Raw genomic sequence first — 26,956 nt, 5'->3', positions numbered from 1 at the left:
GTGATCGTAGACGTAGATCCAGGGGGGATGGGGATAACTCCCCCAATATTTTGCCAGGGGAGATGGTCCATACAATCACCCCCCCCCCCCATGTTGACGCCTGTATGTGGGTTTCTGACCAAATCAACCTCATATTTGCTAATTTTACCACCAAAAGTGCAATTTCTTGGGCGCTTCGCGCGAATAAATTCCACTTTTGCACCACATTTAATCAGTTTAGCTTCAAAATGGCAAAATTTTGTACCATAAAACTTATTTAGTCGCCAAATGTGCTACATTCACTATACTTCAAGAAAGTTTTCCAACCCCCCCCCCCTATGTCAAACAAAAATCTACGCTACTGAATGTGATAAGTTTCTTATCATTTTGATGAGAATATATACCCGATTCATTTTGAAGAGAAATCTATTCATTTTGAAGAGAAATTTGTTTTATCCACATCCAAATAGCTTCCCTTGTCAATTTTGACAAGTTTCTATTAAAAAATGAATAGATCGTTTTATGTTTTAAAATACATGGCGGTTACATGGTTACAGATATGATTAGGGACGCTCCATATTATGGGGGTGGGGTGGGAAGTTTGTCGCATGCACTATAACTCCGGGGGTACTCAGTACAAATAACCATGGGGATATGCTGCGAATAGCATTGGTCTAATATTTAGGCATCAATGGTTTCCCTTGTCTGGGTCAATTTTGGTATGAAAATGGGTAATGTTTTTACCTTTTTACCGAAAAATACACTATAACGTATTTGAGTTATTATGGGTACAAAAAGACAAAACTGTTAATGGTCAACTCAACTCAGTAAACAGCGGATATTTTCAATGAGTGCTGTGGGTTGGGCGTGGCTGTCATTTCAGACTAATAGGCTAATATGATTTGGGAGTGGGTAATTGCATCCGGCATTTCAGATATGTATTGGTCAATTGGTATAAGGTGAAAATTATAGAATATTATTAATTTTTTCCGATCATTGTTTTGAAAACGGGTCACTTCATAACACCCTTGCATGAAAATCATTTTAGCGCTGGTGTTACAAGGAAAAGCGCTTCTTTTACATTATGGCTGCGAAACTGTTATTTGGGTAAAATACAAAATGATGGAAATATACTTGTTTGCGTGTGTTGTGTTTTTCTACCTCAAATCAGATGTATGAAATAACAAAACAATGATATAGCGACAAAGACTGTAAACATGGTAAGTTTGTTCGATTCCTTATTATTAACTTTAATTCGTTATTATTTACTTTAACTTTATTTACTTTAATTTTAATTTTAACCAACTTTAATTTTATCATTTAATTTAATTTAATTATTTAGCCTACTTTTAATAACATAAAAATAAATTTAATTTAATTTTTTTCTTTATTAACATAAAAATAGTGCGTGAAAAGTTCAACATAAACCGTTTCAAATTGCACAATAGGCCTTTAAGATTGGCGCCTACCAAATTTACTGTTATACTTTTTATTGAAGGTTCATGCTTATTGTTATTTTAAAAACATTTCTGTAAATTTGACGCGAATATGAATAGCATTAAATATAATAATTTTTGATTGTTGGAGTTGCATTCTCTGTGTTGTTATGGTGGGTGTGGTATTTGTTGTTGTTATTGTTGATGTGTTGCAAGCTGATAGCGGAGTGTTGTGATATTGTTGTTATTATTATTTTTGTTGTTGTTACCAACAATTACGTGAATTAGGGTGCATCACCGTTAAAAGAAGAAAACGAACAACGTTATTTAAAAGGGCATTTCGTGATCCACAGCCTCATCCCCCCACTTTTCTCAAAAAAAGTTGAGATTTTTATATCACTGGAAACCTCTGGCTACATAATGTTTATGTACAAAATATTTCTTGCAGATTAGCAAAGATATCGTGAAATTTGAATTTCGTTCTGGTGCACCAGAACGAAATTACAACGTATTGTCTATGGAGCAGTGTAATACACATAATCATGCATAACTCGCAAACGCAATATCGGAACCAACTGAAATTTTGGGAATATGCTTTTTTCGTGGATATACTGAAAAATGTCATAAAAAGAGGATGATAGGATCACGAAATACTCCTTTAAGTTCTATGATTACTTATTCACCTGATATTGATGATTAAACTTATTATAAAAATCGCTAAAATGCTTTAAAACGTTGCAAGATTCTGAGATCTTATGCTACGCCTCTCATATTCAATTCAATGAAATGTACCCCCACCCCAGGGGTGTAGCCTGCAGGAGAGCCGGGCAGACTGCCCCACAGGAAATTTGCAGGGATAAAATGGGGACGGCAAAGAGTAAAGTGTCCTTAAAATGACTAAAAATGGGAAAAAAAAGTGACAAATGCCTATGGGGACGAACATTTGGCTTGGCCCCCTCACAGTAAAATCCTTGCTACGCTACTGCCCTCCACCCCCACATACTAACACTTTTGAGATTATCGAGCGCCCCTGGGAAAAAATGGGGGTCAACAATTAACAATTTCAGTCGGTAAAAATATTTTTACAAGTTTGGGGCGCAATCTGTAACCTTACCCTGGGCGCCACAACCCCTAGCTACGGCACTGATTATGTCAGTTCACACCGTTCTGAATTCTAATTTAAATAAAATAAATTTCATGAAATTATTATTTTCTTTCAGAAGTCGAAATCATCAGACCCAAAGATGAGCAAAATGGCCAAGCAATTAAAACAGCAAATTGCCATAGTTGGTATAGGGTGTCGATATAGTGGTGGTGTCGATGGCGTCGAGAAATTCTGGGATATGTTATCACAAGGATTGGATTGCACGACGCCGCCGCCATCTGATCGCTATGATTGTAACTTTTATCACAGTCCTGGCGAGAAGTTACCGGGAAAGATTTACAGTGAAAGAGGCGGTTTTCTGCAGCAGGATCCCTACATGTTTGATAGAAAATTCTTCAAAATATCGCCAGGTAAGCTAAAGAAGGAAAATCATAATCAATTTGTAGAAGTATTGTTTGTCGTTGTTTCCACGTAAGTTTGTGAAATTTCTGCGGACGGAAGTCAATTCTTTGACAAATTAATTTGATTTGCAGTGAATAAGTGCTTGGAATATAGAAAGTATCCTGTTTGCAAATTGCAACGTCAATGCGATAAAGGTTTATATTCAATTCAAGCCTCTGGTCCAACCCATTTTTTCGTCTTAAATTTGAATGAATTGAAATATGTTAAAATAAAAATAAACATTTTAATAACATTAAAATGTCGGGTTATATAAAGGTCATGAAAACGAAACACGTTTTGTATGAAAACACACTACAACAATGTTTTTAAAATGTTATTGTAAACTATTTTTGCAAACATTTTTTGCCAAATATTTTGTCAACATTTAAATAACATTAGGTTAAAATATTTGCACCCAGCAAACACAGATTTGTTCTTAAGATGTTTTTTTTTTAAAACGTTTTAATAACATTTAAATGTCGGGTTATATAAAGGTTATGAAAACGTTTTTAAAACGTTATTGCAAATATTTTGGGCAAACATTTTTCGCAAAATATTTTTTCAACCCCAAAATAACATTATGTTTAGAATGTTTTGTATCAAGTTTTCAAAAATGTTTTTGGAATGTTATTAAAACGTTTTTATACCCTTTATATAACCCGACATTTAAACGTTTTCTGTAAAACATTTTGTGTTTGCTGGGCAGTAGGTTATCAAAAAATGTTTTTTAATTTTATGAAAACAATTTATGCCCTTCATATACCCTTTATATAACCCGACATTTAATCATTTTCTGACAACCTTTTATAGCCTTTTGTGAATGATGTCGAAAACGTTTTGTGTTTGCTGGAACTGATCAAAAATATTCCAAATTGTGTAGACTTTCGAAAAGTTGCTCAAAAGCTCTTGAATTTAAACTCTATTTGTATCTGAGAAGGTAAAATGCGCACGAAACTTTTATTCTCAGTAGCGGGCTCTGCTATAAATCAACCCCAACTATTTTTTACACGGGGAGCTCAAAATACGTGTGAAAAGTTGCGTAAAGTTTCATACCCAAAATGGCCTAAATAGTATCAAGCTCATTAACAACAATAAATCGAGCAAGTTTTCAAAGTATAATGATTTGAATGAACTTTTGCAACACATCAAAGTGTTATTTTTCAATAATATATTGATTTAGATAATGAAAATCAATTTTTTTTGGCTGCTTCAACCAACAATCCCTCGTATACCGTAACACTCAACGAGCACGTCACGATGACTTAATAATTATAAGAATGCCGAAAATCCCGACATTTGGCATGGAAATTATCAGAGTCTGCATTTCCAGATTACGTGGTTTTTTTTTAATATAATATTTCAGCAGTAATTTTCTACATTATTTACATCTTTGTCGCAAGAGCAAGACTTCAAAATAATATATACGCCTATTTTGATTACGTTCTTGCAAGCCGGTTTTTTTTTTGGGGGGTGCTCATTTTGAAAAAGTGGATTTTGTAAAGGGGGGGGCGGGATTTTGTAAAAATTGGACTTTTTCCCAAAAAATTTGGACCTTTTTTGTCCAAAAAAAGCGTTAAAAACCTTGGGACTTTTTGTATACTTTTGTGTTCTTGTCTTACCTTATTGCCTCGACTAAGCAATAAGCGTATACCACCTTTCTTGCAATGGCGTGCAGTGCACTATTTTGCTTAAAGGATTTTCAGTTAGTTTTTGCTCTGATCGGAGGGGACCGAGGGAAAGCCCAAGTTTAAGTGGGGATATCCCCATTCCCCACCCCTGTTTGGGAGGCAGATAATTTGAACCAGTATGTTCCCAAATATATTCCAGTAATTAATAGATCAGCTACACTCTTACAAATATTTTACTCAAGTTGAGTAAAAAGGTCACAAATCAACAAATTGAGTAAACAATTACTCAAATTGACTAAATAATACACAACATTGAGCTCATAATGGATAAATAATACCCTCAATGTTGGGTCCTATTTATCAATAGGAGCTCAATGTTGGGCATTATTTCCTCAATTTGAGTAAGTGTTTACTCATTTTGTTGAGTTGTGACCTTTTTACCCAACTTGGGTAAAATATTTTATGAGTGTACTGTGTTTTTGCCTGAACCGAGTTAAACTAACACACAGTGTTTTATTATGTGTATGACTATAGACGAAGCTGATCATCTGGATCCACAAGTCCGCCTCCTTCTTGAAGTCACCTGGGAAGCCCTAGAAGATGCCGGCATCCCCGCATCCTCAGTACGAGGTTCACAAACTGGCGTGTACATGGGTGTCACAGCCTCTGAGTATGCGATCCTCGCCAGTATGCCATCTCATAACATGAACAGATACACCAATTCTGGTACAAATAGTTGCATGATGTCAAACAGAGTGTCCTATGAGTTTGATTTTCGTGGACCAAGCTTCAGTATTGATACTGCTTGTTCCTCGTCGCTATACGCGATACAGATGGCCTGTGATGGGTTGAAGAGTGGGAGCTGTGAAATGGCAGTGGCGGGAGGAGTGAACTTGGTCCTTATGGCAGGTAAGTCAAACAACATCGACGTATATTCACCTGTACGTCTGATTTTTGTCTGACGGATACCAATTTCAAATTATTGCGAGCTATTCAGAAATCGGTCGACGTTTTAGTATCCCAAAGAGAATCTCCGATTGCTGTGCAAAGAGAGTTGGATACGAAGCAGGCTATTTGTCGAGAGAGAAATCGTTTTGAAGATCCGGTGGCTCTGAAAAGAGCCGTTTGAGACTAGCCTGACAACAGTATACAGCCCTGCATGCGTGTGCTAGAGTAGCGTTTTCTCGACATCATCAGTATCATAATTTAGTTTTTGTTGTTGTCATCTACATCATCATGAAGAGCAACAACAACATCATCATGATCTTGATCATTATCATCATCATCATCATCATCATCATCATCATCATCATCATCATCATCATCATAATTATCATCATTCATCATCATCATCATCATCGTTATCATTCAGAACTTTTAAGGGATTCAGAGCACAATGAGAAATTGCCTTTGTAATGTTGACTCAGCATTTTCCGGGGCGCCCGAGACCTGTCATGCATATCGTTTGCATCTGATACATACAATTATCACATTTTTATCGTTATTCTTAATCTTGTTCTTATTATTCTATAACAGGTGCAACAGTTGGGTTTTGTCAAGCTGGAATGTTATCGTCAGATGGTCGATCCAAAAGCTTTGATGACTCCGCTAATGGTTACGCAAGGAGCGAAGGAGCAGGTGTTATCGTATTGAAACTCATGTCAAAAGCCATTGAAGATGGTGATCGGATCTATGCCGTCATCCGCGGAGGAGCATTGAGCAATGATGGACGTACCAATGGGATAGCTACACCAAGTTTAGATGCCCAGAAGAACTTGATCAAGTCTGCATGTCGAAATGCAGGTATTGACCCACGAGATGTTGTGTACGCAGAAGCGCACGGTACAGGGACGATTGTAGGGGATAGGACCGAGGCAAATGCATTAGGACAGGTTATATGTGGCATACGCAAAGGGGATGTTGAGTCTCCACCTGAACTCGGTGATTCTGTGAAGTCTAATGTAATTCATGCAGAAGACGATAAGTACCACATAGATGATGCTTCAGATGCGTTGAAGAACCAGGGAGTACACCAAGGGGATGCTAAATCTCCACATCTATTCATTGGTTCTGTAAAGTCTAATATCGGACATACGGAGGGCGCTGCAGGTGTAGCAGGGATTATTAAGACTGCGTTAAGCATTCAACGTCGCTGCATTCCAAGCGTGGTCCATTTCAACACACCAAATAAGATGATTAATGTTGAAGAGTTGAACATTTGCTTCCCCAAGACTTCTACTCCTTGGCCAAAGGAGCGTCCTCTAGTAGCCACATGTAGTTCATTTGGATTCGGAGGAGCGAATGCAAATCTTGTATTGACAGGTCCGTCTGATGATGGAAGCAGTAGCGATGCAACATGTGACTATTGGAAGGCGAAGCCTTTGTTACTCTCTGCCGCGAGTAAAGAGGCTCTTGTGCAACGACTGAAAGATTGGGAACTGTTTCTGCAGAACATCGCAAAGGTATGTAACAGTAATCTAATACTTTTAACATTATAAATTATAGTATAGATTGTATTATAGCATCTGGCGCCGGTAAGTTCCATACGCTCAATACGAGAACCACCAACCATGGCCGTCGAGAGCTGGCTCGGGTCCGGGCGAGGAAATGCAAATTTAGGCATGATAGAATAAAGAGATCAATTAAAGATATACCTTTATAATGTAGAACAATTTAAAACTTATTCACAAGAGCAATAGTAAAATTTCACTTACGAGTGGACTTTTCGTGGCTCATCCGAGCTCACTTCTTTAGCACTGAGTTGGCGTAGTACTAGGAGACGTGCCGCTACCCGGAACACGTAATCTGGGCAATGAACCCAAACCACTTGACCCGAGTAGCCTCTTGTAGGCGGCTGGTAGGGGGTGGCGCCCCTGGTCTTTATTGAGGTCTGGTTCGGAGGCTGCGATGTACACCGCTTCCTTAACCGCTCGCTGAAACCACCCGGAATTGCTGTCCAACACCTTGACCTCACCAGGGTCAAAGGAGTGTCTAGCAGCTTTCATTATGTCCTCCAACAGGCGAGGGCTCTCTTTTATGCTCGGAAACCCTTTTTCCGAGAGCTCTTTCAGTCTCACCAATATATTGTGAAGACAGTCTTTACATTGGATTTGATAGATTTGCCTTGTTTTAGGAATGCAAATTGTTTGCACCAGTGTTCCTCCAAAAGGCGCAGCAACCTGAACCTTGCCCACAGAACTCTGATTCTGTGGTCTTGCCCTCTCCTAATTAGTATTTATCACGTAATAGAATACGGAATTAATGTCACATTTTAGGGGACTCGGTCAAGATCCATGTTATGTAACTTGTTTGGAATGGACATACACTTGTCCTTTGTGTGCTTCCGGTTCCGGTTCGAATCATGGGACTGAGTTCTCCGGTACTCACATCACACTTGTCGGCGAAACTCCAATGATAAAGGCTAGGAACGCAAGTTGTCGATCATGACTGATCGTGACATTTGTTGTGCCTGGGTTGTGAATGTGATGAACATAATTATGATTAATATTAATGATATTTTGTTAAATTCTGTTCATGTAATCTCTATAGAAAGACGAAAAGACATTCATATCTGTACTCTACATGGCAGCCCAACGCTCTCACCACCACCAACATCGCCTTGGCATCATAGTATCATCCTTAGAGGACGCCATTCAGCAAGTCAAATTACGGCTTGCTGAAGACAAGACGGCTTCTTGCATGGAAGATGTAATATCTAGTAACCAACCCAACAATAAGATAGTGTGTGTGTTCAGTGGAATGGGAACACAGTGGTGGGGCATGGCCAGGGACCTGATGCAGTCTAGCGAGGTCTTCGCTTCTAAAATACAGGTATGAATCAAAATGAACCCCAAAGACTGTCACTGTGGTTGGACAAGATTATGAGTAGGCACGATGAAAATAGTGATTGCTGGTATATTAAAAACTAGTGAAATACGAATGTGATTTCTGACATGGGAACACGGTGATGGACAAGGATTCGAAGCTCTCGCATGATGTCTTTTCTGCGAACAATCTGTCGTGATCGAGGTTAAAGGTTCACCCAAAGACAAATATCTGTGATGCAACAAGATATATAAAAACGAATATATCGCTTTCTTGAGGTTCAATGTATTCGATATTCATCATGTTCTTTATCGTACACCGAACGTTACTTGAACATGAGAGCCCACAGGAGGCATAGTTTTTCATTGAAGGAAAACTATACTTTGATCAGCTCGTAATCGGCGGGCCTTATAACATTTTGAGAATTGTCTTGTGACATCTCGCCAGAAGCATCACGAATTATTGATTCAAGTCTTATACTTTGTCTACTTTACTTAACACACAATAGACTAGACAGGTCAACTAATAGCACTCTTTTCGACTTTTCGGCGTAGTGGTAAACGCCTAACATTTTCCGCCTAATAAGAGTTGATCAAACCATTAATGAGCAAACATATTTTAAATTACAGGACATTGATGAGATTCTGCACAAATATGGAGCAAAGTGGTCACTAGTTAACATGCTGACTGAAGAACATGACAAGGAGAAGATCAACAAAACAGGTATGTCGTGATTAATAGAGTAATAAACAATTAGTAACATGCATTGCATGATTTTAATTGGTTATTCCAGTTGAAATTCCTGGCGCCGAAATTGTCCAGTGTAATAACGTCCTAGTAATACAATGAAGGATGACAACAATTGACCACAATTTCGGCGCGGGAATTTTGAATATCGCGTCTTGAGAGCCAGCTGTTTATATTCGTTTTTATGGTCAATATGAACTTGTTTTAAATAAAACCATGGAATTCTTGCTTGATAATTATTTTTCTAACATATAAGGTGTATAATGTTGTGATTGCCGGAGACATCCTTTAATCTCCCGCTCAGGGGTTGTAGATTTCAAACGAAGTCACCCATTTAGGTTTCCCCATTTGAAATTCGCACTCCCTTGTGGAAGATTAAAGGCATGTCTTCCATAGTGGGTGTGTGGATTTCAACTAGAATAGCCGAATAGTTCTTGTACCTCCACATCTTAGACCGGACCAAAAAAAGTCTTAAAAACTATTACCTTTGCCCCAACCTTTGGCCTTCTAGTCCGATGCACTTCAATATCAGGGACTGATTTGTGTCCTTTAACATCTATTTATCTAATATCTATTAATCAACTTTCAATTTATCCGACAGATATTGCCCAGCCATGTATCTGCGCCGTACAGATTGGTCTATTAGCTGTGTGGAAGCAGAAAGGCGTCGTTCCTGATGTGGTTGTTGGCCATAGCGTCGGTGAAGTAGCAGCAGCCTATGCAGCTGGATTGCTTGAGCTTGAGTCTGCTGTAGAGTTGGTTTACCACCGAGGGAAATTGTTGAGTAAGACTAGCGGGTCGGGCAAAATGTTGGCAGTGTTACATGCTGTTGATGAAATTCAGGAACGATTCCAACAGTGTAGCTGTGTAGATGTACTAGATATTGCTGCCGAAAATAGTCCAAATCAAATAGTGTTTTCTGGTTGTAATTCTGATATTGATCACTTTGCAGATTATCTGAAAAGAGATAGAATTAAGTGTGTACGATTGAAGGTTGATAATGCATTTCATAGCAGGCAGCAAGACAGCATAAAGGAAAGTTTTATAGAGAAAGTATCGAAAATTAAAGATCTTGAAAATGCAGGAAAGACGTCACCAAGGTCCACCATTCCTATGATGTCATCAGTAACATGCAAATATGTCACAACACAAGAAGTCGGCACAAGTGAGTACTGGTGGAGCAATACGCGAAACAAGGTTCGATTCAAAGAAGCAATTGAGGAATTAATCAGCGACGGGTGTGGAGTATTTGTGGAAGTTGGTGCCCACGCTGCTTTGCGTGTTGCCATTGAAGATACTGCAGAGAACATGAAGAAGAAGAGTCCAAGGAAGATCATCACAACAGCGTCTTTATTGAGACCACAAGACACGAAAACAATTCCAAATGATACCAAAGACCTACTCCGATCTCACGTAAAACTGCATGTTGCCGGAGTTTCATCCACCTTTGAAAGTTATTTTGAAGAAAGCTGTCGCAATGTCACTTCCATACCTCTGTATCCTTGGCAACGCGAGAAATGCTCAGCAGTCTCAGAGACAGCTCTTGAGCTATTCCAGTTTCCTGCGAACAACCATCCACTCCTTGGTGAACGTCAGCTGTCTTTTATAGCTCAGACAGCTATGGAAAAGGTGTGGAAATCGGAGCTAAACGAATCAATGCTACCGTGGCTGAAAGATCACGTGATTGGAGGAGCTGTGATACTACCAGCAGCAGCTTATCTTGAAGTAGCCCTAGCCGTGGCTAAAGAGGAATTTCCAGATGACCAACAAGTCACACTATCAAATGTTGACTTGCAGAAGTTCTTGTTTGCTTCCAACAACAAAGCCATTTTGGAGACAACGCTTGACGAAGTACAAGGTAAATTGATGCGAGTAACCATCAGAAGTCACGATGGAGAAGCAACGAAGTGGATGCAGCATGGGTGCATCAATATTAGTATCCCACAATTTGTGGAGTCAGATTCGAGGCCTCAGTTTCTAGATGTCGGGAATGTACTAGAAAGATGCAAGTTCCCTATTGGCGGAGAAGAGTTCTACGCCAACGAATCAAGCGTTGGTCTGTCCTTAGGACCTTCGTTTCGATCAACCACAAAGGCATTTGTTAATAGCGAATACACTGAGATAATATGTTACTGTGAAGCTCCAGAGAACGTGTCGTGGGATGCATACCAGTACAGCTTCCACCCTGCGTTCTTGGACAGTTGTTTCCAACCTTTTGCTGTGTTGCTCTTTGCACAAGGTAGAGAAGCCGCCGCCAACTTGGGTACGTTACATCGTCCACTAAAACGTGTGCCTCGATTTATAAACAAGTTCTATCTCAACAGAAATGCTCCTCGGAATGTGATTGTACACTTGATATCAACGGGTGGGAATGGTGATGATCGTTCCTGCGATGTGAAAGTCGCCGATGCAGAAACGGGTGAACTATTTTGCGTGATTGATGGTATGAAGTTTGAAGTGTTTGAATCCGAAGGAATCAGTATGGATCCGCATATATGGAAAACAGACTGGGTGCATGTACCTCTTAAAGGAGAATCTGTCGATGACGTGGAAACTTCAGCTAGTGATGAACCTGACGACGAAGATAACCATAGCGTTTGCATTGAGTCTGACATTGATATCCTTGATAGAAAGTTCTTGGTGTTTCCCGATCAAGGTGGAGCAAGCCAGATGGTTACAACGGCACTGACAACTTTAGGGATACATATTGAAGTGGTTGGGATAGAGGAAAATCCAAAGGAAGCAATTGATCAACATTTTGCTTCAGGTGGTAGTTCGTTTACAGATATCATAGTATTCAGGACATTAGATATCAAGGGTATTGCAGATGTTGGCGATGCCAGTGTTCCACTCTCGCTTGAAGATTTTCAGAGAATTGAAAATCCTGCTCCTCTGTTCTGCATTGGAATTCTTCAGAGAGTACTAGAAATAGAACAAGATTGCAGACCACGTGTTGTGTTTGTCACAAAAGGGGCGTATGATGTTGACATACCGGAATGTCAACAGAACGGATACTCAGAGGGTGCGGCAACAAGGTGTCATGATGTAACCAATGGACAACCAATTTACGATACACCTACCAGAACGACTGTTTACGAAAACTCAAATAGAACATCGATATGGCCGTATGGAATGCCAAATGGAACACCACTGTACGAAAACGTTAGTAGAACAACACTTGATGGAAAACCCAATGGAGCACCTGGAATAGAAGAGAGTAACCAACCTCATGCTGCTACACACCCACTTGAGTTTGAACATGGTCAGCAAATTACAGAGCCAATCAATACCTCTACTTCGGAGCCAGGTACGTCTGGTGTATTCCCAGATCCGTTCCTGAGTTCAATCCATTCCATTTTGATCACAGCAGTTCACGAAGAACCGTCTCTTCGAAGTCTCATACTAGATTTGCCACTTGGGTCGTCCATTCAAGACACTGCGCAAATTCTGCATACAGTACTTCTCCATCTTCCTCCCGATGAGAACATCCTTTCCTGTAGATACGTCCAACCAGATTATACAGTTATCAACGAGTGGAAATTATTTTCCCCACGACTTCGGTGTCAGTCAACGTCAAAGGTCAAAGTTCAAACTTCCAACGACCAATGGAAAGTGTGCTACGACGAGGCAACTGGATATGGAAAGCTGAATATGTCTAATTCACTTTTAGATGTGCCAAAGAAGGACAACGATGATGTGTGCATCAGAGTTACAGCTTTTCGCAGCTTCCCGCCTTTAGATCAATTCCAAACACAGATTGTGATAATATATGCTGGAGTGGTAGAGAACAGCATGAATGCTAACAACAATCAAAGTCAAGAGCGACCTCAACGACCGACAAGGGAGTCTTGCGTCATTGGTATAACGCAGTGCTCTGAGATCCCCTCTCGTCTCGTCGTAAAGCGTAATCTAATAACAAGCATACCTGAAGGGTTATCGTGTGCTCAAGCAGTGAGCCTCGTGTCCAGGTTTCTACCAGCTAAAGTTGTTTTCGATGATGTCTTCTACATCTCGACTTCAACCAATATTCTATTTCTGGGAAATAACTCAAGAATGTGCCAATCTGCTTTGACTATTCTTGCTGGTATGAAAGGAGTAAAGATCGTTGTTTTATTATCATCTACTGAAGATGACCACACACCTGTAGATGGTGTGACATATGTTATGTCTGAACACATAGATGATTTAACGGATATGTCGTTCGATTACATGATCATATCGGAACTAACCAGTACTCTTCCACCTGGAGCAATGCTATTACTGTTACGAAAACTCAAACGTAGGGGTACCGTGATTTCCCTTCAAGACGACAACGCCATTGCGTCTTCCAAGTATCTGCACAACCTCCCGTCCAGAATCAAATTCATGTCTCTCGATATGAGCTTCCCATTGGCGTTGGAAGGATTTTCATCACTTGAAATGAACGCATTGATGGATGAATTTTGGAAGACACTAACCCCATCTGTCATAGAATCAAGCACTGACGATGATATTAAGCTGGTATCTTCGCTGCCGTTGACAAATGGTATATTACCTGATGATGCCGTTGTGGACATGGAAGGTAACTTTACACTTCCATTCAACTTACAGAGTGACACGTGGTTAGCCGATGACAATGTGTCGTATCTCGTTACAGGTGGCACACGTGGTCTTGGTCTTGCATTGGTAGAGTGGTTGGCTTCACGTAAAGCAAAACACATCTTTGTTATGTCTAGATCAGCTCCTTACTTTGAAGCTGAAGAGACGTTTTCTCGTTTAGCGTTACAAGGAGTTAATATCGCACATCTTCAAGGGGATGTAACGGATGCCGATCTACTTGAAGAACTGCTGTCTAACATACAGAATTCGGCAACTAAACCGCATCTGGGAGGTATTTTCCACTTTGCAACTACGTATGATGATGGATTTATTCATGGTATGACAGATACTTCATGGAACGGACCGATGAGTGTAAAAGCTTACGGCACCTTATTACTGCATCAAATGACACTGAAACTCGGTATTACTTTGAAGTACTTTGTTGTTGCTTCATCTGTAGTGTCGGTCTTCGGAAACGCTGGACAAGCTAACTACTGTGCTGCTAATAACTTCGTGAATGGGCTCTGTCGGATGAGGAACAGTATGGGACTTCCCGCAACATCCCTCATCATAGGATATCTGAATACGGTTGGTTTTGCTGTACGACGTGGTTTGATCACCGCAGCCGAGGAGAACGGATTTATCAGTGTGAGTCCTACGGATGTGTTGGGTGCACTTAGTGTAGCTCTGAAAAATAATACACCCGAGATGATAATTGCCGGGCCTCTTTCTATGGGTCTCTTTGCGTCGAGACACCGAGCGTTGATGACGGAACACTTTAGGCAGACACAGGGTACGATATCGCTGCTGAAAACACTCTACAATGATAAGGAAGCGGTAATGGGACATTCTAATGGATCTTTACGGCAGTTGATTTTAGATCTCCCCATAGAAGAAGCTAGGAAGGTAATACTGACGGCATTGTCAAATATCTTAAGCAAACAACTTGGTGTTGAATCCGATTTGCAAGACGATTCAAGTCCCGTATTGTTTGGTGTAGATTCTATGATAGCGTCAAGTTTGAGCCAGGCTGTTAGTGAGCAGTTTGAAGTGACCTTAGGTGCTGTTGATTTTCTCAATGAAAGCAACACCCTGCAATCAATAAGCAACAAGATTCTTCAAAAGATATTGCGCTCCGTTGATGAAGATCCAGATCCAGATCCAGATCCAGATCCAGAGTCACTTTCAGTACAAGTTGAAGAGATTTCCACGAATGTTCCGTCCAATGACATCGCCGTTCCTGAGGTAACGTCGACGAGCAGACGGATTGTCGAAGGACCACCATTACAATCACCAATTCTGAGAATAGTATGTTTCCCTCCCAACGGAGGAGGACCATCGACATTTGCAGCCTGGCCACATTATCTCACGCACTTTGGCATACAATTGTTGTTTGTTCAAATGCCAGGATGGGAAGGGCGTGATAACGAGATCCCATTGGCAACGCTTGAGGAGATGACACAATGTCTCACAAACGTTCTTCTACAAGTACTTGGTGATACACCATTTGTGTTCTTTGGACACAGCATGGGTAGTTTACTTGCTTTCGAAGTCACTCAATCACTTCTGCAACACGGGTACTGTCCTCAACATATGTTTCTAAGTTCTTGGTATGCCCCTACTGAGGATTATCCCCAACCTGAAGAACTCGATGTCCCTGGACCAGTGTTTCAGAAACTCGGACAAATGCTTGGTATTAACATCACGAAATTCCAACAAATTATGGAGCAGGAGAACGTCTTTTTCTCTTTCATTGATGATGTTGTTTTGAACAATAGGGCGCTCATGGAACGAATGCTCCCAGCAGTGGAGGTTGCTATGAAGATAGCCAAAGCATATCATCTGTCCCGAGAAGAGTTACTCCCTTGTGGAATAACTGTTTTTGGAGGGGACAACGACCCATTCGTCAAACCAGAACTTTTGGAGGACTGGCGGTTACAAATTGAAGACGAAACCAATTTTGATATGTTTCTGTTTCCTGGAAAGCATATGTATATTTTGGACAATACTGACGCGGTCTTGCAGAAGATAACGCAAGTACTATTGGAGCAAGGGATTGCTTTACGTATGCCACAAGATGGCCGGTTTGGTGGTAGTCTCCGGATGACCGCAGACGGTGGATATCAGGAGGGGGAATCGGATAAGCAGCCTGTTAGGTTACGTGAACGTAAAGGGCGTGCAACGGCTAGAGCACCTGCTCCTGTTTATGAAAGTAGTTGCCAAACGGTTCACAAGGAGGACGAGGAAGTAAACCATGTTGCCTTTCAAACGGTTCACAAGGAGGGGGATGATGTAAACCCTGTTGTTTTCCAAACGGTTGCTACGGTTCACCAGGAGGATGAGGATGTAAACCCTGTTGCTTTGATAGAGGAAGACTGGGAAGAACTTCTGTGAATGGAGGTTTTATTCCATTAGGAATGACTGAGTATGTGCCCTGTATCTGTTAACATGCTCATGCGGTTTGCGTGTATTATCTTGTTCCCTGGAAACAATATGTATATTTTGGACAACAATGACGCAGCTTTAGTTTGAGGGTTACATGTGTGTGCCGCAAGATGGACGATTTGGTGGTCATCAGGGTCTTAGCTAGCCACCTGTCTGGCCGTCATTTTAGACGGCCAGTTTGCTCCTGGGACGGGCAAAATTAATGCCTTTGACAGATTATAAATTGTATGTTTTGAGAAGCTAATTGACCTTTTTAGTAGACCCAATTTGTAGAACAAGGCCATATCAGCACATATTTGAACTCTTTGAACCCCCAATAGGCTATAGACGTGTGTGGTGGTGTAGTCCCCGGATGTCTGTATAGGGGTACTCTGTAATAGCAGCATGATAAGTTATGCGAACGAAATGCGTTACGGCTAGAAATTTGATCGAGGACACATTTGTCAAGGGTATTTGTCGGCTCACGTGTTCATCTTGTTTACCTAGTTTTATACCCGTTTGTTTACACATTTTGTATATTTATGAAATAATTAGGAAAACAATAGAAACACACGAATGAAGTAGAAAATGCAATAGTTTTTCGTTTTATTTTTAATTACATTAATTTTACGTGCTTTAATAATAAGGCTGTGAGACATTTTGATTTCTACCCAGCAAACACAAAAATATTTTGGGTTTGGTTAAAACGTTTTAATAACATTTCAATGTTGGGTTAAATAAAGGTCATGAAAACTAAAAAGTTTTATATGAGAAAACACTACAACAACAGTTTAAAAATGTTGCCAAAATGTTATTGCAAAATATGTTTGGCAAACATTTTTACAAAATATTTTGCCAACACTTTGAAACATTACAAAGCTAAAAAAAGTTATGTCTTAAAGCCCACGCACGCGTTCGTTTTTCTTAGCGCGTCCATGTAAGCTGAAACGGCAAATTAATTTTTGTTATTTCAAAAAGTTTTTTTTATAGTTTTTTGCCGTAAAATCATGAAATTTTGAGACAAATTTGGAAGAAAAGTTACTTGATTCGATACGCTCATTGTTTAGGTATAAAACAATTGATGTTTGTACTTCAATTGTGTAAATCAACCACAATTTCATACTGTGTACTTTTGAACACTCGAAAATGACATCTTAGTTCAATAAAAAAAAATATGTAAAAAAAACAAAATCTTTAAAAAAACCTCATTCTGCATTCGTTTCTGAAACTGCCATGGGCTTTGAGACATAGCATTATTCTTTTTAGCCTAATGTTTTGCATCAAGTTAAAAAAATGTTTTCTGAATGTTTATATTTAAACTTTTTACACCCATTATATAATAACCCGATATATAAACGTTTTCTATACAACGCTTTGTGTTTGCTGGGTAGCAACAGTACTGTTATTTATTATATTAATTTTTATTGATGAATATATTTATTATAGGCCTAATATAAATGAAATTATAGTTATATAATTGTATACCCATTTAAATTATAAACTTTATTTAAAACAAGCAATGTCTTTCAAAAAGACAACGCCATGGATAAAATTTATGTTTCATAATTTTACATTGACAAATACTTTGTTTTGTTCGAAAAATTGTGAACCTAGCCAGCCGTATATTGATCGGTCCCTAAGCTTCACAAGAAATTATGCTGATTAAGGCATCTTACTGAGTACTTTTTGCACATGTTCAATGATATAACATACATAACATGTCAAAGTTGTTAATATGTAAAATTAAGTTTGAAATAAAGTTTTTTTAAACAAAAATAATGAATTGAAAATGAAAGTGTGATGAGTTCTCATTTCGCTGTTACAAATTACGGTACAATTACCTGATATTGTGCAACTTGAGTCCAGTCCTCGTTTACGGATTTTAGGGTTAGGGTTAAGGGTTGGGGTAGGGCAGTCTTGTAATAAGACTAGTAGAGTTGCACCCTATTCGGCAATCGCTCCTTCACAATGAATTTTGTTTAAGCTAACAAAAGAAACATTCACTCATTTCATGGAAATGTTCACTGTTTATGCCTGTGCAAAATCAGTGCAAAATAATTTTGACTACGTTCTACATTGAAAGACACATTCGACAGTCTTTATGTATATTTTAATACAAATTATACCTCATTTTTCACTTGCAGTCAGGCCCGTAACCAGGATTTATTTGGGCGGGGGAGCTGATTTGGAAAAAGTGGACCTTTTTTTCCAAAATTTGGACCTTTTTGGACTAGGGGCGGATTTTGAAAACATGGACTTTTTTTTCCAAAATTTGGACCTTTTTTGGCCAAAAAGGCATAAAAAAAACCCCAAATTTTTTCGCTCGATACGCTCGCAAATGGGACTTTTTGGGTTAAAAAAAAAGGGAGACTTTTGGGATTTGGGGGTTACGGGCCTGCTTGCAGTAGTGCCCATATTGAATGCATGTACTCCCTATTCCAGAAAAATACAGAATTATTTTTTTTTGTTTAATAACAATATTATTCCGTTTTCCTATCATGAAACATAGCTAAATGCGTCAAATTTTAATATTTAGCCAATTTTTGGAAATAAGGGCCAAAAACATGCAATTTAAGGGTGTTTTTCGTATGCTGTGACAATTAAGCCCAAAGACTTGTACTATAAGACAATTTCAGGTTATGCATTCTAATTTTTGGAAAAGACATGTTTCATTCTTATAATCAACCATTTATTAAAGTAACACAAAAAAAGTGAAAATTAGTGCACAATTTCAGCATACTCAAGATTTTGAATGCTTAGACTTGTTCCAAGTCTGTGAATTTTGTGACTTGATTGTCAGAAAACATGCCGAAAATGCATATGTTTTTAACTCTTTTTTCAAGAAATTAGTAAAATAGTGAACTTTTTCTTTTATCTCCAGTTAGGACTAAATGAATGATAAGGATTGAGCTATGTTTCATTTGGCAGAACTTGATTAATAATTTTTTAATTCCAAAAAATTATTGCTGTATTTTTCTGGAATGGGGAGTAGTACAGGTTGTATCATATTCAAAATGATTGTTTTTCATTCGTTTGTTGGTGATTTTGAAAAGTGCTACCCGCCTATCCCAAACCAACTATTGGATCCACTTGAAATGACTAGAATATACTTTACATTATATTTAAAAGTCTGATCATTTCAATGTGATCCGATGGTGCGTTTGGAAGATGCACGCATTGCAAACGCACCCCCACCCCGGCCCCACCCCCACCCCCACCGACGGAGAACAGATGAAGAACAATCATTTTGATGCAGCCTGTATATCACATAGAGACTTATCACTTACAGTTTGTTATCGATCACGGGGTTAAATAGACATATTTTGCAAAAATGCAAACATGTTTGATGAATATTCATATATAAATTTTTCAGATGGTATATCACGATAGCTTGATAAACGAGGGCCTCGGTGCCAGACAGAGACTAGACGAGCGCCGCAGTGGTTAAACATTTAATAAAAATTCCCTTTAAAAGGGAAAGCCAGCCTCAATGTAGAAGAGGTCTTGTAATTAGTTTTGGTCAATGTGAAAGGCATTTTTAGGATCACGGCTTACTACATCCATGTTACATGACAGTCCACCAAACCATCAACGGTGAGAAGATGTACACTGAAACTGCAGAAAACATTAACTCCTAATCTCCTGTCAACTCTTTAATTCATTATTGTTCATTATTATTAATTCATTATTGTTCTCTAAATTGTTCTGTTCTGGTTTTATTTGTCTTTTCAGCTTTTTACCCACGATATTTCAATTTCCAATTTTTAATACCATAACTTACGAACTCAATATCTTCGCTTAGGAATGTCCGATTTTATTGGGGAAAACGGCGTTGTGGAGCAAAATAGCTCTTTATGTGAAAGCCTCCAAATTTATAAGCTGTCCAAAAGATGTCTGTTTTTGACATGATACGCCACATTTCTTAAAGACCCATTCAGTGATCCCAGCGCAAGAGTAAAAAAATTAAAATTGTTTATAAATTGCTTAAAAGAGAAGGATAGGCCTAAGTCATTCAAATTGTCATTTGGTATTTTTGAAATGCCAAATTTGGCAAAAAATGAAGAAAACAGCAGTACTGACGAAGTTCAAGCCCCGCCATTCAAATACTTGTAGCTAATTTTAGATACTGTCAGTATCTAAAAATCAAATTCGTGTAAAATGTCTTATTTTGTCTTAAATAGGCCTACACGGCTTTCGGCTGAACCATTCGCAGACTTAGCACATCTATGTAATAACAAAGGTACGGTACCAAAATTTTGATGATTTTTACGATCGTCCGGATGAGCAAATCACTGAATGGGCCTTTAATATTAATAATAGATAAGCTGCCTTTAAAAATATTATTGACAATATTGAGAGTAGGAATTACCTTGAAAAATGTCTCAAAAATACAAGATGCCAGTTATATTCCGGTCTGAAACGATCAGACAATATTTTAAACATTAATAACATCATAAACCCAAATCGTGAAAAAATCACCCCGGGTAGATTTTTGGCTATTTCTCCATTTACGATCCTGCCCAAAAGTGTCTGCTTTCGATATATACCACGTCTATGGCAAGCTAAGCGGCTCAGAACGTGGGACTAGCTACGCGCAGCTTCTTTCTCGTTACGTGCAGCTTATTAACCAATCAGATTCGCGGTTTTAAACACGTGGAGCTGATGTAAACATCCTCTCTCACAAATATTACGTTGTTAATTTTTGTAAATGAAAATATCTGTAGTATATCAGCAAAAAATGGTATAGGTGCTATTAAAGTAATATCTGAACAGAATGATGATTGTTCTATATTTAGGGGCTATCATTTTCTTCGGAAGGGATCCCAAATATAGGGGTCATACTTTTTGGAAAGAAAAATAAGGGGAGGGGGTCATAAATTGATAATGACAAAATGTAGGGAGTCACAAGATGACTACAGATAGTGTGTTTATTGTATTCAAAAAGACTGATTTCAATACAATTTTAGCTTGTCTAGGGGGTACGGTGTATCGGTGGTGGGTGTCGGGGTCATAACATTTTGATGCCGAAATAGTTAGGGCCGCAATTTATTGACGCCGACTTTTGTAAATTTAGGAACCCCCCCGTTCCGAAAAAAATTGATTACCCATTTTACTCTCTCCATATTTACACAGTGGCATGTGATATCGCTTTCCCTGCAATATCTTTACACAGCGCTTTACATCAGTAGTTGTTGTTGTTTGACCTTCATATCCCCTGCACCGCTAATACAGCCCGAGTATAAAGTTACTTGCTATTAAACACGGTGTAAACTTGGAAACACTAAATAAATATGCTTTGTGTCATTTTAGCCAGGCATTAGCAACATGTTCTCTTGACACGTGCTGTGATTTGGCCTCCTTTACCCGTTCGTTATCTATGCTAATTCCGTAAATTAATTACAAGATAATAATTGTGAAAGAGGATACCTATAACTATACTACGCGCAGCTAACGACCCAACCACGTGATTAAATTTGACTATTTTGATTGGTCAAACAGCTGCTCGTAACGAGAAAGAAGCTACGCGTAGCTGTTCCACGCTTTTGGCCCCCTTGGCTTGCCATACACGTCACAAATACTACACTGCACTGACTGCAGGTTTTAGTTAAAAGGGCATTTCGTGATCCACAGCATCATCCCCTAACTTTTCTCAAAAAAGTTGAGATTTTTATATCACTGGAAACCTCTGGCTACATAATGTTTATGTACAAAATATTTCTTGCAGATTAATTCGTTTAGCAAAGTAATCGTGAAATTTGAATTTCGTTCTGGTATACCAGAACAAAATTGCAACACATTGTCTACACATAACCATGCATAACTCGTAAAGGCAAAATCGGAATCAAATGAAATTTTTAGAATAAGCTTTTTTGTGGATATCTACTGAAAAATGTCATAAAAAGAGGATGCTAGGATCACGAAATACTCCTTTAATTCGCCATATAACATAATATAAACTCACCTTACATGTACATTTTTAATTTTAAAATAATTTGATATTAATTCGCAATGTATAGTTTACTATATGATAGATGGTGGCAAGAACATAAAGGACTGATTACTCACTGCAATCTTCACTCTTGTGTGTTTTGACTGTAAGTTTATGAATCAAATAAAAAAGATAGAAAGTAGCTTCACTTACGTTATGTGTCATTTTATTTATAACATAGAAGTTATTAAATTAATAAAGTAAGACAATTTATTTATCTATAAGTGCATGTCAAATGGGTACATTGTTCAATACTATAGGCCTATACAAGCATAAATTATGCCCATATTATAGCTAGGCCCTAAAAACTTTATTTTGCATCGGATTTTTCCCGTTGAAAAGGCAAAACTGATGTTTATGATAGCAACTATTTCATCAATAGCATTTTGAGTCATTTTTATCCATAAAACGACACAGGATAGGATAGATAATTACTTTGACATCAATATGGTCCATATGATGAAGATTTTGATTCTTAGATCTGTTATCAACATGATATCACGCTGTTCAGTGGTCAAGGACCCCGGGTCAAAGACACTGAAATGACATACTTTTCTTCTGCTGACCATATGATGCTGTATATTAACTATTATTGTTACATTTTAGGCCTATACCTAAAACGGGCCTAAAACTTTTAAAGTCATATTAATTCAAACATAACTTTGGTAATACTCACTCGTTTTCATTCGTTGAAACGGCAAAACATACTTACTTTTCCTGACAAATCGAATTACAATAATTTTTAAAAATTCCACCGCAAAAAATTGAAAAAAATTCCAATTACCAATAAGAGTTAATCTCTTGAGCAAACAGACCCGATCCCAGAAATATATACCAGCCCGCGAATGGGCTGGCGAAAACTGAACTATTATCTTGGGAAAAATTCCAAAGTACAACATTGTGATAATACTTACATTAAATGTTGAATTATCTAGCAATTATACAAATTGAAACAGATGGTTCAGTCCCGAGGACAGTGTTCTATTTTGGAAAAATCGCGTTCCAACCGGCAAGTTTGCGTAAAAGTTGGCAACCATACAGCTTATTTTTATTAATTTTAGTTTACTTAATTAAAATTTTACATAATTTAGTAAATATTGCATAATAGTCATGAGGTACATTTTACTTAATTATTATGAGGTTCTATGCTTATATAACGTTATGTAAACTATCTCTGTGTGCATTTAGTTGTAAGTTGGGACATGTGTAAAAAAGGTCATTTGAGGTCAACTTGAACAGTTCAAATATAGCAAAAAAATCAGGTTTGAAAATAATTGACCAATTTTATCAGATCGTACATTATGACTTTGATGTTTATTATATCTTTGATACTGTCTTTTCTGCATCCTCATTTGATTTATACAGAGTCAAGGTATAGTACTACACAGTCATAAGTATAACACAGAGTAAAAATAATATTTACAAAATACACATGATTGTTTCCCTTAGCTTATTCATGACATTTTGATAGGCATGTGCGCGTGCTATAGCTGGTGCTTAAAAGAAATAATGTGAAATAATAATGTAATAGTGTGCCGTTATAGTCGCACACTCAAAATAAAATTGTTGTGGCAAAAGAGGTGACATGTACCCTAAATCAGGAATAGATTGGGTGGTTCGTGACACAAATCGCAAATAAATCGATACTTCTCCCCACCCATAATTTTCTGGCCTCTTTCCCAATGTTCCCAACAATTGTCATGCTCAAAAACTTGAACAAACATTGAAACACTTACAAAGTACATTTTTATATGAGCTATAGGTTATTACGACCAGTCCAAAATAATAGGCTATACCTTAAGGGATCTAGAATGAGCGTTTATGGCGTTTCGACAGTATTTTTTGTGGGATATGAGAGCACCTCAGACGTATCGAACTGCATTCTGAATACGAAGCATGTCTTTCTGATATCAAATAATTTTCATTTTTGAAATTCACGATATAATACAAATTTTATGACAAATTATTAAAATTTGATATTTTTCACATTTTTGATATATAACAGTCCTCGAAATAAATTTTATAAATCTAATGATATATTCTTAAAGTGTATGTAGCTGGGAGGAAAAGCCGACGATCAATTGAAAATTTTGACCTTTTATATTGAAGATATGGATTTTTTCCCAAAAAGACCTTTTTTTTTTTGGTGTTTTGGGTAAAAAATCCATATCTTCAATACGAAAGGTCAAAATTTTCAATTGATCGTCGGCTTTTCATCCCACCTACATACACTTTAAGTATAAATCATCAGATTTATAAAGTTTACTTCAAGTACTGTTAAATATCAAAAATATCAATTTTTAATGATTTGCCATAAAATGTGTATTACATTGCAAATTTCAAAAAATCAAAATTATTTGATATCAGAAGGACATTCTTCGTATTCAGAAGGCAATTCGATATGTCTGATGTGCTCTAATGTCCCACAATAAATACTGTCTAAACGTTCATACCCCAGCCCTTAACGTAACAGCTTCGAGATGCTAAAAGATTTTTAGGCATACAATGTGTAAATTTCGAAACAAAAATGCAGCAAATAATTACGAGGACAAGATTTGTCAAAACCAAGCGTAAACATGGTAACCTTAAAGCCATGACGTATGCTTTTCGTCAAATCTTTTGAAAAACGAGGTAAAGTGACACACAAACAAAAATCAGGTTTGAAAATAATTGACTAATTTCATAAGATCGTACATTTATGGCTTTAATGTTTTTAGAAGTAAATATCTTTGATACTGTCTTTTCTGCATCCTCATATTTGATTTATACAGAGTCAAGGTTCCGTACTGCACAGTGCACAGTCATAAGTATAACACAGACATGACAGAGTAAAAATAATAGCATGTTTTATGTAAATTTCACATGATTATTCAGTTTCTATTTTTACATAGTAGGCTATAAATTGTGTAACGATGTTTCTCTGTGTATTACATTCATCCAATAATATACATGGTAATAATCAATCCTTGGTTGAAATCTGGAGACAGTCTATTCTTGCATATATTCTTTCATACTGCTCCAAGCCGCTTCAAAGATCTTCATTTCATCTTCATTCAAGGATCCAAATCGTTCAATCTTATCTAGGGACTTTGTCAGGATACTCGCTTTAGATTGAATTTGTTTCTTCTGATACGGCTTAGATTGAAAATTAGTTTCCCAGAGTGCAATCAACTGCTTCGTTTGCGTGACTTCTGTCGCAGGCCTACTGGGTCCCATCTGACTTGAACCAGCGCTCTCCGAAGAAGCAGGTCTACGGCGTGGTGTTGTATGACGCGATGGCTGACGTTCTTGTGACTGTTGTATGCGATGGATGGAATGCGTCAACTGTTGCGCGTAATCACCTGGATTCGCACTGGCACCCTCACTCAGATTTAGCTCGCTAACTTGCTGAATGGGTACTTGGTCGCCAATAGTTGGCATCGATTGCGATCGTTGAATGATCTTGTCAATGTAAAAATCTTCTGGTTTGAGACTTTTGATTATATCTGCTACGTCCTTTGCTGTTGGCCGAGAAACGTACTCTGGGTGGAGCATTGCATCTAGAATGATTCTAGCGCGAAAGTTTGTCATCTGTAGAGCACTAATTTGCAGCTGCTTCGTTAAATCCCGATTACAGCTCAAAGCTACGCCCCAGCCAAGCGGATAGACTCCTTCCGAGTAGTAACAATCGCATAAAAAATCTTGGTCACCCAATTTGACATACCGGTCAAAGAGCATGGCGCGGAAGACGACTCCCATTGAGAACACGTCAGCCTTTTCATTATATTTACCTTCCAATACCTCAGGTGCTACAAATAATTTGGTACCGGCCTCCGTCGTCAGATCTGCTTGACCGTCAACCATTTTGCCTGGCCAAAATCGGCAAGCTTAGGGTGGTTTCCCCCATGTTCATCAGGTGCTACCAAAATGTTCTCAGGTTTAATATCCCGGTGAACTATCCCATTCTGATGAAGGTGGTTAAGAGCCTCCGAAATTTCTTTCATGAACGAATGTTTTATTTCCAGATTGGGCTTCTCTCTCTGCCAAAAGGTATCAAGATTCCCACCACTGCAATATTCCATCGTAAGCATGGTTGAGCCTTCGTCTGTTATAAACATTCCCTTGAATTTCACCACTCCAGGGTGTGGTTTCACTTTCATCAGTGCTCCTAGCTCAGGCAAGATCTTCTTGGCTTCTGTGTTCAGTTCCTTCAATGCATGAAGTTCGCCGGTAACTTTATCCGTCGCAATGTATACCGTCCCAAATGCACCCTTGCCAATTTCTTCCTTTTCTGTGTATCGTTCCATGATGCAGGTATTATGACGAGAACAGTATAGGTATGGTTGAGTAATGAAAGTAGAACAAATCGACACCAGAATTATTTAAAATAGGTGTATGCCATAATAGTGTAAAACTCCTTTCTTGCTAATATATATTTATACGTTGGATACCCGGTCGGTTGGATGTTCAGTGTGGTTCATTGGCATCTTATCCTTTATTATTAATAAAATTAATAAGTTATAGGGCTAGGCAATCATTGTTGACCTGGGACTACGCCAATTATATGACAAATACACTCAAAACAAATTGTGCATTTACGGAATTAATTCTCTGGTTTTAACAAATAAGAGAGGGCGAATCTGAATGATGGGCAGTCGGGGTAATTGCCTCTCTGACATCATTCTGTCAAATGACCCCTCATATGCCCCTGGATAACATGGTCAGTATTAGTCCGGGGAAGGGAGTAATGTACCCCCACCCCTTTTACCAGACGGACAGTTTGGGGGGGGGGGGTCTTCCTGGCTGAAGTCGATGTTATAAAGAG

The 26,956-nt window shown here is 38.3% G+C and overlaps 2 protein-coding genes across 2 annotated transcripts; one reads left to right on the top strand and one right to left on the bottom strand.

Moving 5' to 3' along the window:
* The first annotated feature begins 826 nt into the window (after window positions 1-826).
* Window positions 827-17,885, top strand: LOC140168158 (mycocerosic acid synthase-like). Its single transcript, XM_072191481.1, has 7 exons — window positions 827-1,199; window positions 2,636-2,930; window positions 5,124-5,498; window positions 6,126-7,051; window positions 8,139-8,420; window positions 9,044-9,137; window positions 9,763-17,885. The coding sequence occupies exons 1-7, from the start codon at window positions 1,197-1,199 to the stop codon at window positions 16,131-16,133; spliced, it is 8,346 nt and encodes a 2,781-aa protein (XP_072047582.1). The 5' UTR covers window positions 827-1,196; the 3' UTR covers window positions 16,134-17,885.
* An 8,085-nt stretch (window positions 17,886-25,970) lies between these two features.
* On the bottom strand, window positions 25,971-26,438 carry LOC140167529 (probable myosin light chain kinase DDB_G0282429). Its single transcript, XM_072190833.1, has one exon. The coding sequence runs from the start codon at window positions 26,436-26,438 to the stop codon at window positions 25,971-25,973; it is 468 nt and encodes a 155-aa protein (XP_072046934.1).
* Window positions 26,439-26,956: the final 518 nt, after the last annotated feature.

The sequence above is a fragment of the Amphiura filiformis genome, chromosome 13, assembly GCF_039555335.1.
Source record: "Amphiura filiformis chromosome 13, Afil_fr2py, whole genome shotgun sequence".
Lineage (NCBI taxonomy): Eukaryota > Metazoa > Echinodermata > Ophiuroidea > Amphilepidida > Amphiuridae > Amphiura > Amphiura filiformis.
The sequence above is the reverse complement of the archived record's forward strand: the minus strand, read 5'-3'. Positions and strand labels throughout refer to the sequence as shown.

Excerpts from the sequence above, each read along its gene's own strand:
- LOC140168158 (XM_072191481.1), top strand. Across the intron at positions 7,052-8,138 it reads TTCTGCAGAACATCGCAAAG|AAAGACGAAAAGACATTCAT; the intron begins GTATGTAACAGT and ends TAATCTCTATAG. Across the intron at positions 9,138-9,762 it reads GGAGAAGATCAACAAAACAG|ATATTGCCCAGCCATGTATC; the intron begins GTATGTCGTGAT and ends TTTATCCGACAG.
- LOC140167529 (XM_072190833.1), bottom strand. The coding sequence starts at position 26,438 with ATGGAACGATACACAGAAAAGGAAGAAATTGGCAAGGGTGCATTTGGG.